The 14,214-nt window shown below is 51.0% G+C and overlaps 1 protein-coding gene across 3 annotated transcripts in view; it reads right to left on the reverse strand.

Moving 5' to 3' along the window:
• KIF17 (kinesin family member 17) overlaps window positions 1-14,214 on the reverse strand; it is a 53,748-nt gene that overhangs the window by 11,460 nt on the left and 28,074 nt on the right. For all 3 annotated transcript variants that reach the window (XM_050790380.1, XM_050790390.1, XM_050790396.1), the window contains exons 8-11: window positions 13,005-13,561; window positions 11,656-11,736; window positions 10,422-10,633; window positions 7,781-8,012 (exon numbers count right to left, since the gene is read on the reverse strand). In XM_050790380.1, the coding sequence (XP_050646337.1) occupies window positions 7,781-8,012; window positions 10,422-10,633; window positions 11,656-11,736; window positions 13,005-13,561 (1,082 nt within the window). The remainder of the gene's footprint in view (window positions 1-7,780; window positions 8,013-10,421; window positions 10,634-11,655; window positions 11,737-13,004; window positions 13,562-14,214) is intronic.

Below are 14,214 nucleotides of genomic sequence, written 5' to 3' on the forward strand. Positions count from 1 at the left end.
ACCTCTCACCAATACAACTCTGCCAATTCATATGAACATGAGATAGCTTTCCATTTATTTTGGTTTTCTTAATTGCTTTCACATTTTTTTCACTGTTTTTGGAATATAAGTTTTATACTTTTTTTTTTTTAAATAGCTGGGCGTGGTGGTGCACATCTGTAATCCCAGCTACTCAGGAGGCTGAGCCATGAGAATCACTTGAACCTAGGAGGTGGAGGTTGCAGTGAGCAGAAATCATGCCACTGCACTCCAGCCTGAGACTCTGTCTCAAAAAAATGAAAAAGAAAAAAAGAAAAGATAATATCAAATCAGCTCCTCACACATGTGCCAGGATAAACTCCAACTAGATCAGAGATTTACTTTTTTCCTCCACCCCTGTGACAGATTAAGGATCAGAGATTTAAATGTAAAAAAGATGAAACCATAGAAGTTCTAGAAAAAACATGAGGGAATTTTCCCAACTATGATTGAAAATGAATATGCAATAATTTTTTAATAGTTGGTCAATTTGACAAAATCTAAAAATTGAAAATTTTCATATGGCAAAAATATCATAAAGCACAGTAAAAGACAAAAGACAAACTGGAAAAAAATTTACAATTTATATCACAGACCAAGAGTTAATATTCCTAGTGTATAAAGAGTTTCTACATGTGGAAAAGAAAAAGAACAACCACCTTAATAGAGAAATGAGCAAAAGAGATAAAAATAGTTTGGAGAAAAACTACAAATGGCCACAAAACATACGCAAAAGTATTCAACACTGCTCACAATAAGAAAAATGCAAATTAAAACTACACTGATGCTGGGCACGGTGACTCACGCCTGTAATCCCAGCACTTTGGGAGGCCGAGGTGGGCAGATCACCTGAGGTCAGGAGTTTGAGACCAGCCTGGCCAACATGGTGAAACCCTATCTCTATTAAATTAAAAAAATTAGCCAGGCATGGTGGCACATGCCTGTAATCCCAGCTACTTGGGAGGCTGAGGCAGAAGAATCACTTGAATCTGGGAAGCGAAGGTTGCGGTGAGCCGAGATTGCACCATTGCACTCCAGCCTGGGCAACAAGAGCGAAACTCCATCTCAGAAAAATAAAATAAAATAAACAACAAAAAATCAACACTAAGATATTATTTCTCACCTAACAAAGTGGTAAAAATCCAAGTTTTGGGGGCCGGATGCAGTGGCCCACGCCTGTAATCCTAGCACTTTGGGAGGCCAAGGCAGGAGGATCACTTGAGCCCAGGAGTTTGAGACCAGCCCAGGCAACATGGTGAAACCCTGTCTCTACAAAAAACACAAAAATCATCCAGACATGGTGATGCACGCCTGTAGTCCCAGCTATTTGGGAGGCTGAGGTAGGAGGATCACCTGAGCCCAGGAGGCTGAAGTTGCAGTGAGCTGCGATCGTGCCACTGCACTCCAGCACGAGCAACAGGGTGAGACCTCGTCTCAAAAAAGAAAAAGAGCTGGGTGTGGTGGCTCACGCCTGTAATCCCAGCACTTTGGGAGGCTGAGATGGGCGGACCACGAGGTCAGGAGATCGAGACCATCCTGGCTAACATGGTGAAACCCCGTCTCTACTAAAAATACAAAAAATTAGCCGGGAGTGGTGGCGGGTGCCTGTAGTCCCAGCTACTCGGGAGGCTGAGGCAGGAGAATGGCGTGAACCTGGGAGGCGGAGCTTGCAGTGAGCCGAGATCGCACCACTGCACTCCAGCCTGGGCGATAGAGCGAGACTCCGTCTCAAAAAAAAAAAAAAAAAGGAAAAGAAAAAGAAAATCCAGGCTTTTGTAAATATACTCTGTTGGTGAGAAACACATGGATACATGCTAGTGGAAATACCAAACAATACAATCCTTATGGAGGAGAAGTTGGCCTATCTAGTGACATCGAGCAAAATCACACTTGCATTACCCTTTGTTCCAGCATCCCCAGTTCGAGGAATAGATTCTAGAGAAACCTACCAAGAATACAGAAGTCATATGCACAGGCTGTTTACTACAGCAGCCTTTATTATTACAAGATATTGGAAACACCCCAAGTGTTTATCAAGAGAGGACTGACTCAATAAGCAATGATCCAGACTCACAATGGAGAGCTATGTAGCTGTCAGAGAATGAGGAGGCCAGGCATAGTGGCTCACATCTGTAATCCCAGCACTTTGGGAGGCTGAGGTGGGTGGATCACCTGAGATCAGGAGTTCAAGACCAGTCTGGCCAACATGGTGAAACCTCATCTCTACTAAAATATAGAAAAATTAGCCGGGCATGGGTGGTGCACACCTGTAGTCCCAGCTACTCGGGAGGCTGAGGTGGGAGAATCTCTTGAACCCAGGAGGCAGAGATTGCAGTGAGTTGAGATTGGGCCACTGCACTCCAGCTTGGGCAACAGAGCGAGATTCCATCTCAAAAACAAAAAAGAATGAGGAGTATCTTTCCATACTGCTGTGGCCTTCAGGATATTATATGCTGTTACGTGAGGAAAGCTAGGTAGCAGAAAGCGTGCACTAGAGCTACTTTTATCTAAGAAAGAGCTGCAGTGAGCTATGATTGTGCCACTGCACTCCATTCTGGGCAACACAGCGAGACCCTATCTCAAAATAAAATGAAAAATAAAAATAAAAGCAACAGAGGAAGGCAGAGAGGCAGGCAGGAGCGATGTGGTAGAAAAGATGTTTCTGAAAGATGAGGCAGGAGTGGAGTCAGAGAGATTCCACGCGTGAGAGGGACTGCTCCCCACCCTGGCTGTCTTTGCAGGGGTCCAGGAGCCCAGGAGTGCAGGCAGTGTCTAGAAGCCTGAGTGCTTGTGTGTGTGTATTGGTCTGTTTTCACAAAGCTCATAAAGACATACCCAACACTGGGTAATTTATAAACAAAAAGAAGTTTAATGCACTCACAGTTCCACATGCCTGGGACAGCCTCACCATCACAGTGGAAGGTGAAAGGCACGTCTTACATGGTGGCAGGCAAAAGGAAAATCAGAACCAAGTGAAAGGGGTTTCCCCTTTTAAAACCATCAGATCTCATGAGACTCATTCACTACCACAAAAACAATATGGGGGAAACGGACCCCATGATTCAATTATCTCCCACCGGGTCCCTCCCGCAACACATGAGAATTATGGGAGCTATAAATCAAGATGAGGTTTGGGTGGGGACACAGCCAGACCATGTCAGTGTGTACACAAACATACATACGTATTTCCTTATACAAACAAACAAACAAACAAAAAAAAACAAAAAAAAATCCCAGCTCTCTAGGTGCCTTAGGATGAAAAGATCCATCTAAGTCTGAATCTCTCCCATAAGATCTCCAAAAAAACATAGAGAAGAACCAGGAGAGAAAAATAAAACCACCCTTAACCAGTTTACAGCATGACCTGAAGACAGAGAACACTGGAAGCTTTGAATTACATGGAAGTACGGAGATAACCCCTCAAGTCCAGCAGACAGCCCCTGAGCCACCCCATGGGGAGGTAAGCAGAGAGCACCCAGGACAGCATGGGGCGAGGAGGAACGAGGTGATGGAAGGCAGGATGCAGTCCCTACACAAGGAGCAAGAAAATCCTAAAAACAGATCTGAAACCTGAAAATGAGAAACTGATGGAAGAGACCAGTATATGTGCAGGACCAGAGGAGTTAGTCTCCAGAAGGTGCTGCATTTAGAAGTGGGAAGCACCGGCTGGGCGCGGTAGCTCAAGCCTGTAATCCCTGCACTTTGGGAGGCCGAGACGGGCAGATCACGAGGTCAGGAGATCGAGACCATCCTGGCTAACACGGTGAAACCCCGTCTCTGCTAAAAAATATAAAAAACTAGCCGGGCGAGGTGGTGGGTGCCTGTAGTCCCAGCTACTTGGGAGGCTGAGGCAGGAGAATGGCGTAAACCCGGGAGGCGGAGCTTGCAGTGAGCCAAGATCCGGCCACTGCACTCCAGCCTGGGCGACAGAGCGAGACTCCATCTCAAAAAAAAAAAAAGAAGTGGGAAGCACCCTTGATGTGGAAACTGAAAGTCCTGCAGAAACAAGAGAAAACCACAAAAGACAAAAACCACCAAAAAAAACAAGCTTTCCTTTCACCCCCAAGATTTCTGCCCCCTATTTTTGTGCCTGTGAATATGGTATCTTCCTTGACAAAAAAAAAAAAAAAAAAAAAAAAAGGCTTTGCAGCCGGGTTCGGTGGCTGATGCCTGTAATCCTGGCACTTTGGGAGGCTGAGGCGGGCAGATCATTTGAGCTTAGGAGTTCGAGACCAGCCTGGGCAACGTGGCAAAACCCCTTCTCTACAGAACAATTAGCTGGGTGCAGTGGCATGCGCCTGCGGTCCCAGCTACTTGGGAGGCTGAGGCAAGAGAATTGTTTGAGCCTGGGACAGCCAAGGTAACATAGCAAGACCCCCAGGAGTTTGAGACCAGCCTAGGTAACATAGCAAGACCCCTTCTCTACAAAAAATAATTTAAAAAAAAAATTAACCAGGCGTGGTGGTGCGTACCTGTAGTCCCAGCTACTCAGGAGGCTGAGGCAGGAGGATTTCTTGAGCCCAGGAGGTCAAGGCTGCAGTGAGCCATGATTGTGCCACTGCACTCCAGCCTGGGCAACAGAGTGAGACCCTATCTCAAAATAAAAATAAAAATAAAAGCAACAGAGGAAGGCAGAGAGGCAGGCAGGAGCGATGTGGTAGAAAAGATGTTTCTGAAAGATGAGGCAGGAGTGGAGTCAGAGAGATTCCACACGTGAGAGGGACTGCTCCCCACCCTGGCTGTCTTTGCAGGGGTCCAGGAGCCCAGGAGTGCAGGCAGTGTCTAGAAGCCAAGAGTGGCCGACAGTCAGCAAAAAGATGAGAACTTCAGTGCTGCAAACCACCTCATCGAACTAAATTCTGCCAACACCTGAAATGAGTGTGGACAAGGATTCTTCCCTTAGAACCTCCTGAAGGAAGTCCAGCCCCACTAACACCTTGATTTCAGCCTTGTGGAATTCTAAGCAGAGAAGCCAGCCCCACTGTACCCAGACTTTGACCTACAGAACTGTGAGATGGTATGTTTGTGTATATTAAGTAAATAAATGTATAGTAATTTGTTAACACAGTAATAGGAAACAAATCAGAGATTGATTGATTGATTAATTTGAGACAGGGTTTCATGCTGCTGTCCAGGCTGGAGTGCAATGTCACGATCTCCACTCACTGCAAGCTCCACCTCCCAGGCTCAAGCAATTCGCCCACCTCAGCCTCCCAAAGTGCTAGGATTACAGGCATGAGCCACCGTGCTCGGCCTAGAGTTCTATTTAAAACTCCACTTCACTATACAAAGAGAAGAGTGTGCTATTGAATGAAGAAACCTAAGATACCACCCCAACCTTCATCTCTGCCTTCAGCTGTTATTGACAGTCCAGAAAAAACAAGACATCACAGAATAAACAGAAAAGAAGGAAAAAGCAGATGTGTCTAACCAAAGCTACTAGAAGAAACAGAAAATAAAAATCAAAACATTTCAGTGAAGAAAATTCTCCCCGAAAGCACAAGCTCACAGAACCTAGACAGCAGATTAAAAATGTAACACAAGGCCGGATGCAGTGGCTCACACCTACCCCAGCAGTTTGGGAGGCTGAGGCGGGAGGATTGTTTGAGCCCAAGGGTTCAAGGTTATAGTGAGCTATGCTCGTGCCACTGCACTTCAGCCTGGGTGACAGAGTGAGACTCTTAAAACTAAAAACTAAAAAATAACCCCAATTAGAATACATTTGAATAAAATGTTCTTAAACAGGCAGTCACAGGTATGAACATTTCTAATCCAAAATCGAAAAACTTAGAAAGGGATAAAAAAAATCAAGAAGATACGAAATAGGACATTAATGAAAAGAAAGGAAAAAATATTAGAAATGTAGACCTAATTCAAGATATCTACGTGAGAATGAATTCAACTGGAAATATAACAAGGAGCATTAAGAAAAGACATAAAAATAGCCAAGAAGGGCCAGGCATGGTGGCTCACACCTGTAATCCCAGCACTTTGGGAGGCCGAGGCGGACAGATCACGAGGTCAGGAGATGGAAACCATCCTGGCTAACATGGTGAAACCCCGTCTCTACTAAAAATACAAAAAATTAGCTAGGCGTGGTGGCGGGTGCCTGTAGTGCCAGCTACTCAGGAGGCTGAGGCAGGAGAATAGCGTGAACTCAGGAGGCGGAGCTTGCAGTGAGCCGAGATCACGCCACTGCACTCCAGCCTGGGCGACAGAGTGAGACTGTCTCAAAAAAAAAAAAAAAAAAAAAAAAAAAAGCCAAGAAAATAAAAAACTAAGGAGGTTAAAAAGGCAAAAAGGTTTTGTTTTGTTGTTTTGTTTTTGAGATGGAGTGTCGCTCTGTCACCCAGGCTGGAGTGCTGTGGCGTGATGTCAGCTCACTGCAATCTCTACCTCCCAGAGTCAAGTGATTCTCCTGCCTCAGCCTCCTGAGTAGCTGGGATTACAGTGTGCGCCACCAGGCCGGACTAATTTTTATATTTTTCTTTAGTAGAGATGGCGTTTCACCATGTTGGCCAGGTTGGTCTTGAACTCCTGACCTCTGGTGATCCGCCCGTCTCAGCCTCCCAAAGTGCTGGGATTACAGGTGAGAGCTACCGCGCCCAGCCCAAAGAGGCAAAAATTTTTATGCTTGGCAAGATCCTTTGGCTGCCAGGACGGTGGTGGGGGTGGGGAGGGGTGGGGAGGACCCTGAAGATGGCCAAGGAGCCATCATGAGGATCAGGAAACCCAGACAGCACAGAGAAAGCTCCAAAGGCAGCGCATGTAACCCTCACCACGGGCAGAATCGCACTCTCCCTGACTCGGGCCTTACTCCCTTTCTCCAGCTGCATCTGCCCACTCTCTGCTCCTAGAACATGCTGACCTCTCTCCTGCTTCAGGCTCCATCCCAATGCTCCTCCTCACGCCACCCAGGGCTGGTTCTCTCTCTCTCAGTTCTCCCAGAAGTCTCTACCTCCAGGAGAACGTCCCTGTCCCCCACCTGTGGTAGCCCAGGTCCTTCTGAGGTTCCCAGTCTGGGTGCTTGTTTCATGGGCATGCTTTGTGGAAGGCACTTTATAGAAATGAATCAAGTTGTGCATTTGTAACGTGTGCACTTAATCATCTACAAAAATGAAAACATAAAGACGGAGTTGTCTCGCTCTGGTATTCTCTTCACAGTACTGACCACTCCTCGATATTCTCTTATTTCTCTGCTGTGTTATTTCTTACACACACACACCCACACATGCACACACACAACACATACACACATGCATGTACACACACACAACATATCCGCATGCATGCACACACACACAACACACACACTGGGAGACAAGCTCCACAGTGACAGGGACACATCTGTCCCTGTGACTGCTCTGCCTGCCAGCATCAGAACAGGGTGTGCCACACTGCAGGCACTTAATAAGTGCTTTCCAGCCTGGGCAATACGGTGAGACCCTGCCTGTCCAAAAAATTTCATAAAGTAGCCAGGTGTGGTGGTGCACACCTGTAGTCTCAGCTACTCGGGGGACTGAGACAGGGAAGATGGCTCGATTCTGGGAGGTGGAGGCTGCAGTGAGCTGACTGTACCACTGCACTCCAGCCTGGGCGACACAGAGAGACCCTGTCTCTGAAAATAAATAATAAATGCATGCATGCCTGCTGTGTAAAGAGTAGAGGGCTGCCTGGCTTCCCACAAGGTGTAGGGATGCCTGGATGGGGGTCTCACCCATCTCTGGACAGCTGGGCATGGGGGGCTGCACCTGGGCCTCACCTTCCTCTGCATCTTCTCCAGCAGCTTGCTCTTGGCCCGGACTTCCTCCTGGATGGAGTCATAGACATTGAGCAGCACCCAGTCCCCGCTGTCCTCATCCGAGTTCTGCAGGGCAGCCACCAGCTGCTTCCTGCGCTCGTCTGCGTAGCGCTTACGCCGCTTGTGCTTCTCCTTCAGGTCCTTGTTCTTGGCCTGCTCGCCACCCACCACCTGCTGCTCCAACAGCTGCAGACTGCCGGCGCAGAGGAAAAAGCAAACAAGAAAATATCTGCTCATCACCGAGCACGTGCCATCCGGCAGGCTCCAGGCTACGCGTGAGCCCACCAAATCCTTCCAACGACCCCACTTCACAGGGAGGGAAACCGAGGCTCAGCGACAGGACGCTGCTTGCTCAGGGTCACAACCAGGACTCCTGCCCAACTCTCTGCCTGTGCACTCGACCACAGTGGTGGGTCAGGGCGGGAATCTTCCTGTGGGCTCAGCTAACCCACCCCTGAGCCGCGGACTTCCCACGCTGGTGCTCCCTGCAGCTGAGCAGGTGCGTTCTGTGTCTGAGGCCACTGGCATGATGAGAAGAACCCTGGGTTGTGAAAAATGTTCAATGCACTCAATGCACAATATTTAATCAGGGAGGGACACGTACAATACATTGTTAAGACTATTATATCCAACATGCTCAAAAATGGTTAGAGTTTTGTCCTTTAAACGTACAAACTTTAGGCCGGGTGCAGTGGCTCACGCCTATAATCCCAACACTTGGGGAGGCTGAGGCAGGTAGGCTGCTTGAGCCCGGGAGCTTGAGACCAGCCTGGGCAACATGGAGAGACTCCATCTCTACCAAAAAATAAAATAAAATAAAATAAATTTTAAAAAATCAATAAAAATGCACCAATGCCAAAAAAAAAAAAAGATACAAATTTTAAATAACTATAGAGAAAAGCTTACGGGAATTGCCACCTCCCACTGTCTAATGAAGCAACACAAAAATTTTTCAAACCCTGCCTCTTTCCAAAGGGAGTGAGTAGCCCAGAGGCTTGATAAGGATTCACAAAAGGAGGAGAGGATCATGCTCAGGAAAAAAATGGAACTTTGCAACCCGAGCAGCCAGGCTCTAACTACTTCAGGCTCCATGGCAGCCGGTGCAAAAGGGAACCATGTCCATGTCACTGCTCTGTTTAAAATCCTGCTGTGGGGCTGGGTGCAGTGGCTCACGCCTGTAATCCCAGCACTTTGGGAGGCCTGGGCAGGTGAATCACTTGAGGTCAGGAGTTTGAGACCAGCCTAGCCAACATGGTTAAACCCCATTTCTACTAACGATATAAAAATTAGCCAGGCGTGGTGGTGCACACCTGTAATCCCAGCTACTTGGGAGACTGAGGCATGAGAATGGCTTGAACCCAGGAGGCAGAGGTTGCAGTGAGCTGAGATCACGCCACTGCACTCCAGTCAGCCTGGGCGACAGAGCAAGGCTCCGTCTCAAAAAAAAAAAAAAAAAAGAAAGAAAAAGAAAAAGAAAAAACAAATCCTGCTGTGGGTCGAGCCAAGCACCCAAGGAGGGTACACAGGGTCCTCCCTCCAGCCCCCCTGCACCCCTCCCCTGTTCACTCCAGCTTTCACTCATTGCTTGCACGTCTCCAAACGCCCAGGCCGGGTCCCACCTTTGCAAGTGCTGTGCCCTTTCTCTAGGATGCCACCCCTGCAGCAAACCTTATTCAGGTGTCTCCCCTTCTGTGAAGCGCACCCCCCCTCAGCCTTCCCTCCATAGCACACTGCGAAAATAGCCAGGACACGTGCCAAGTGTTTACTGCGTGCCCAGCGTGGGGCTGCCACGTTGCAGGCAATGCCTCGTTTTGACCCTCACCACAAGCTTCTCACACTGAGACTATTGATATCGCCCATTCTGAAGACGGGCAGCGAAGGCACAGAGAGGTTTCAAGTTGGCCCGAGGTGGCAGAGCTAGTGGAGGAGGCAGGCTGGGAACTGCTAGAGAACAGGACCCTCTTGGCTCTGCCTGTCCCCCGCCCTGGCCTGTGGGCCCTTGGGACTGGGGCAGCAGCTTGCTCATTCTTGCGTCCTGTGCCCAGCACTCAAGAGTCATTCAGTTAGTGTTTGAACTGTGGCCTCTGGGACTGGGTCTCCCCCATTGAACCCCTGGATGACTGTGGCATGGAGGTCGGGCTGACATCATTAACAGAAGTGAGAACTGAGGCTCAGAAAAGTTAAGCAACCTAACAAAGCCACACGGCAAGTGAGGAAAGGCCAGCTCCCCAGGCGGTCTCAGAGAGTGCCTGGGGATGACTTGTCCTGTGGGTGAGTGGGTATCACATCAGGGAGGGCACTGGAGGACAGGGGGCTGGGGGCTTGGCTGGGATGGGAGAAAAGCCTGTGATACTCTGCCCTGGGATTCCTGAAACCTAAAGGCCAGCAGGCCTGACAAGGGATGCTGGTGGCAGCCTGTGTAGCTTCCAGAGCAGAGCCCTGCCCGCCCAGTCCCCACTGTGCCTGGAGACGAATCAGGGCCACCCTGCCACGTTAGAAGGGAGAGCTGGGAGGAAGCTATGGCACCCCCGCCTCCATCCTGGAACGCAGCCCCTTCCTACCCCACCGTGGGGTCCCACCGGCCCCATGCTCTGCTGCTTACCGGGCCAGCACCTGCTGCTGGTCCACGACGGGCAGCGGGTCATCGGTCAGCACTGCCACCTCCATGCCCACACTGTCCCTCCTCACACTGGCTGTGGCCGGCAGGGACTGAGGCTGAGCCACCACGGACACTGGGGCCTCAGTCTCCAACCACACGCCAGGCTCTGCCGTCGGCACCACCTCCAAGGCCACTTCGGAGGCCAGATCTACCTCCTGAGTGTGAAGAGAAACCCAGGTGGAGGTGGGAAGGCCACCCCCTCCCCCACGCCCGATGTCTCCCAGGAGGCTCAGTCCCAGACCGGGCCATTCCGCCTGCTGCAGCCCCGACAGATCACCTCCAGCTCAGGGACCCCAGTGACACAAAAACACGCCCTGTTGAGTTCTTACTGCCGCTATTCCCACTGACACCCCCACGCTGGGAGGAAAGCTCCCAGCTTCCTCTCTCACCTCCCACAATCCAGTCTCCACAGGCAGCCAGGGCCATCTTAAAATAGAAACTGATCACATCCCGTTCCAATGAGCCCCACGTGACTTCCCGTCGCGTTAGCAGCAAAGTCCACTTTCCTCTCCGCCGGCTCCCTACCTCCACGGCCTCCCCCACCACCCTGGCCTCCTTTTCCATCGCTCAGAAAGTCAAGGTCTTTCCAGCCATAGGACCTTGGCACTTGCTGTCCCCTCTGCTTGCTGCTTCCCCCCGTCCCTCCTTCACGCCTGGGTCCCATCTCAGAGTCACTTCCTAGCCAGGGCTGCCCCGGCCGCTCCATCTACGCCCCGCTGAGAGTCTGCTGCAGGCCCTGTGCCCAGCCCACCCTTGAGTCTAGATTGTCTTCTCTATAAATGTGGGGAGATTTAAAGCCTCCTCTCGCTCTCCTGGGGTGTTCAAACTGGGTTCCCTGATGGTGTCTTAGGGGCTACCAGCCCCGACCTGCAGCCCTTGTCCTTTACATACACTGGGCCTCAACTGCTTTACACAAAGGGCACCAAGGCTGAGGAAGGTTTGAAAGCCACCATCTAGAACAACAGGCCTCTTTCACTCCATAAGAAGATGATGGTTCCTCCCACTGCATACTGCCTGGTCACGGGCCATGGGCCACAAGCCCGGGGAAGGCGGGGGTTGTTGTTCTCAGCTCATGCATGAGGAAACTGAGGCGCAGGGAGGGAGAAGACAAGCTGGAGTTTCCCAGGAAGTTGAAGAGAACCCCGTCCCCAACACGGAGACCCAGGGAGGTACTCACAGGCCTGGGCGGGAAGTCATCAGCCGCCTCGGCTTCGGGTCTGGCATCCCTGGGCTCCAGCAGGTCTGTCAGCATGGGGGCCTGGGAGGAGAGAGGGGATGGGGGAGGAAGAAGGCTGATTTGGGCCAGAACCATCCTCTGCTCCCTTACCCCTGGCTTCACTTCCACTCCCCAAGGCCTCCTACCACCCGCTACCCTCCCCTGCCTGTCACTCCTGAGAGAAGGAGCACAAAGTGGGGGAAGAGATGAGGGAGAGAACAGAGAAGAGAGGAAATGGGACAAGGGCTGCGGGTCAGGGCGTGTGGTGGGCTCCTGCTGTGTACCAGGAGTGTTGCCTGTATCCACTCCTCTGAAGCATCCTCGTTTTACAGATGAGGAAACCGAGCTCAGAAAGGTCACACACCAAGGAAGTGGTAGACCTGAGATCTGTCTCTCTAAATACACACACACACAGACACACACACACAAACACAGACACACACAGGAAAGGAAAGGAAAGCAGAGAACAAAAAGAGAAGAAAATAGGACTCTTTTTTTCTTTGAGATGGAGTCTCACTCTGTCACCCAGGCTGGAGCACAGTGGTGCGATCTTGACTCACTGCAATCTCCATCTCCCAGGTTCAAGTGATCCTCCTACCTCAGCTTCCTGAGTAGCTGGGATTACAGGTGCACGCCACCACACCTGGCTAATTTTTATAGTTTTAGTAGAAATGGGGTTTCACCATGTTGGCCAGGCTGGTCTTGAACTCCTGGCCTCAGGCGATCCACCCACCTCGGTCTCCCAAAGTTCTGGGATTACAGGAGTGAGCCAATGTGCCTGGCCAAGAGGAACATTTTTTTAAAACGAGAGGGTTGTTGAAAAGCGAGAAGATGTTGGTCAGGGGGCCAGACGGAGGAAGAGCAGTGTCCCAGAAGCCTCACGGTCACTGAAAGGTGGCTGGATTCCCACAGACCCCCCACCCAGCTCACTACGGAGCTCACAAGCTGGTGAGGGTTGCCCAAGGCTCCGTCAGGCCTGGACACTCACTGTAACCATGGCAACTGGGCAAACGCCCCATACAGCTGTCACTCCATCTGCAGAACAGGTGCCCACCTGGCATAACCTTGCACCTCGACCCCAACTTTCTTATTGAATTACAGAGCATGAGACAGATCTTCTCCTTTCCCAACCCCTGGACACCAGTGCCCCTGAACCAGCCACCAGTGCCAGAGCCACAGCGGACACAGTGGAGCCACGGCCTGAGCAGCAGAGGCCGTGTGTGTGAACAGTGTGTGGACAGTGAGCTCCAGACCCTGGGCAAGCTCTGCCTGCTCAGCGTTTGCATGGCACCAGGCATGACATCAGCTACCTGCACGGGGACCTTGGGGATGTCTGCCTGGGGTGCGTCTGTCCTGGCCACGGTGGAGGAGAGTCTGGCCAGCTTGGCTTCCACCTCGGCAAACGGGTCCCGCAGGCCTAGTAACCCCTGCAGGGGCACCTCCTGCGGCTCCTCTTCCGGGAGGTAGTTCTGTTCCCCCAGCTGGTGCCCAGTGGCCTCCTGCCCGACACACTCATCCAGGAAGTATCTGCTCCTGGACTCCACAGTGGGCATGGAGACCTCCACGTTGGAGGGCTCCTCGGGCCCAGGGAAAGCCTCAGACACAGAGGTTTCTTCGAGTGAGGATGACTCACTGGAGCCCACAGAAATCCCAGACTTGGAGGGTTCCACATTGGGCAGCTCCGCAAACCTGGAGGAAACCTCAGTCTTGGAGACATCATCACTGGGCAGAGTGTCAGTCGTGGAGAAGACCTCGGGTTTCACCACTGTCTCATACTGGAAAGCAGGCGGGTACTCAGAGCTGGTGGCAAACTCGGCCCTGGACATGACCTCAGCCTTGTAGAGGACTTCCGCCTGCAAGACAGCCTCTGCAAAATGGAGAAATTCCTTCAGGTTTTTTTTTTTTTTTTTGAGAGGGAGTCTCGGTCTGTCGCCCAGGCTGGAGTGCAGTGGCCGGATCTCAGCTCGCTGCAAGCTCCGCCTCCCGGGTTTACGCCATTCTCCTGCCTCAGCCTCCCGAGTAGCTGGGACTACAGGTGCCCGCCACCTCGCCTGGCTATGTTTTTTTTTTGTATTTTTTAGTAGAGACGGGGTTTCACCGTGTTAGCCAGGATGGTCTCGATCTCCTGACATCGTGATCCGCCCGTCTCGGCCTCCCAAAGTGCTGGGATTACAGGCTTGAGCCACCGCGCCCGGCCGTCCTTCAGGTTTTTAAAGGGTCAGAATGAGAGATCCTTCTGCAGAAGGTGGCCCCAAGCCCAGTGTTTCTTTTCCTTTTTTTTTTTGGAGACGGAGTCTCGCTCTGTCGCCCAGGCTGGAGTGCAGTGGGGCAATCTCAGCTCACTGCAAGCTCTGCCTTCCAGGTTCACGCCATTCTCCTGCCTCAGCCTCCCCAGTAGCTGGGACTACGGGCACCCGCCACCACACCTGGCTAATTTTTTTGTAGTTTTAGTAGAGATGGGGTTTCACCGTGTAAGCCAGGATGGTCCAATCTCCTGACCTTGTGATCCTCCCGCCTCAG

This window comes from Macaca thibetana, chromosome 1 (genome assembly GCF_024542745.1).
Source record: "Macaca thibetana thibetana isolate TM-01 chromosome 1, ASM2454274v1, whole genome shotgun sequence".
In the NCBI taxonomy this organism is placed as follows: domain Eukaryota; kingdom Metazoa; phylum Chordata; class Mammalia; order Primates; family Cercopithecidae; genus Macaca; species Macaca thibetana.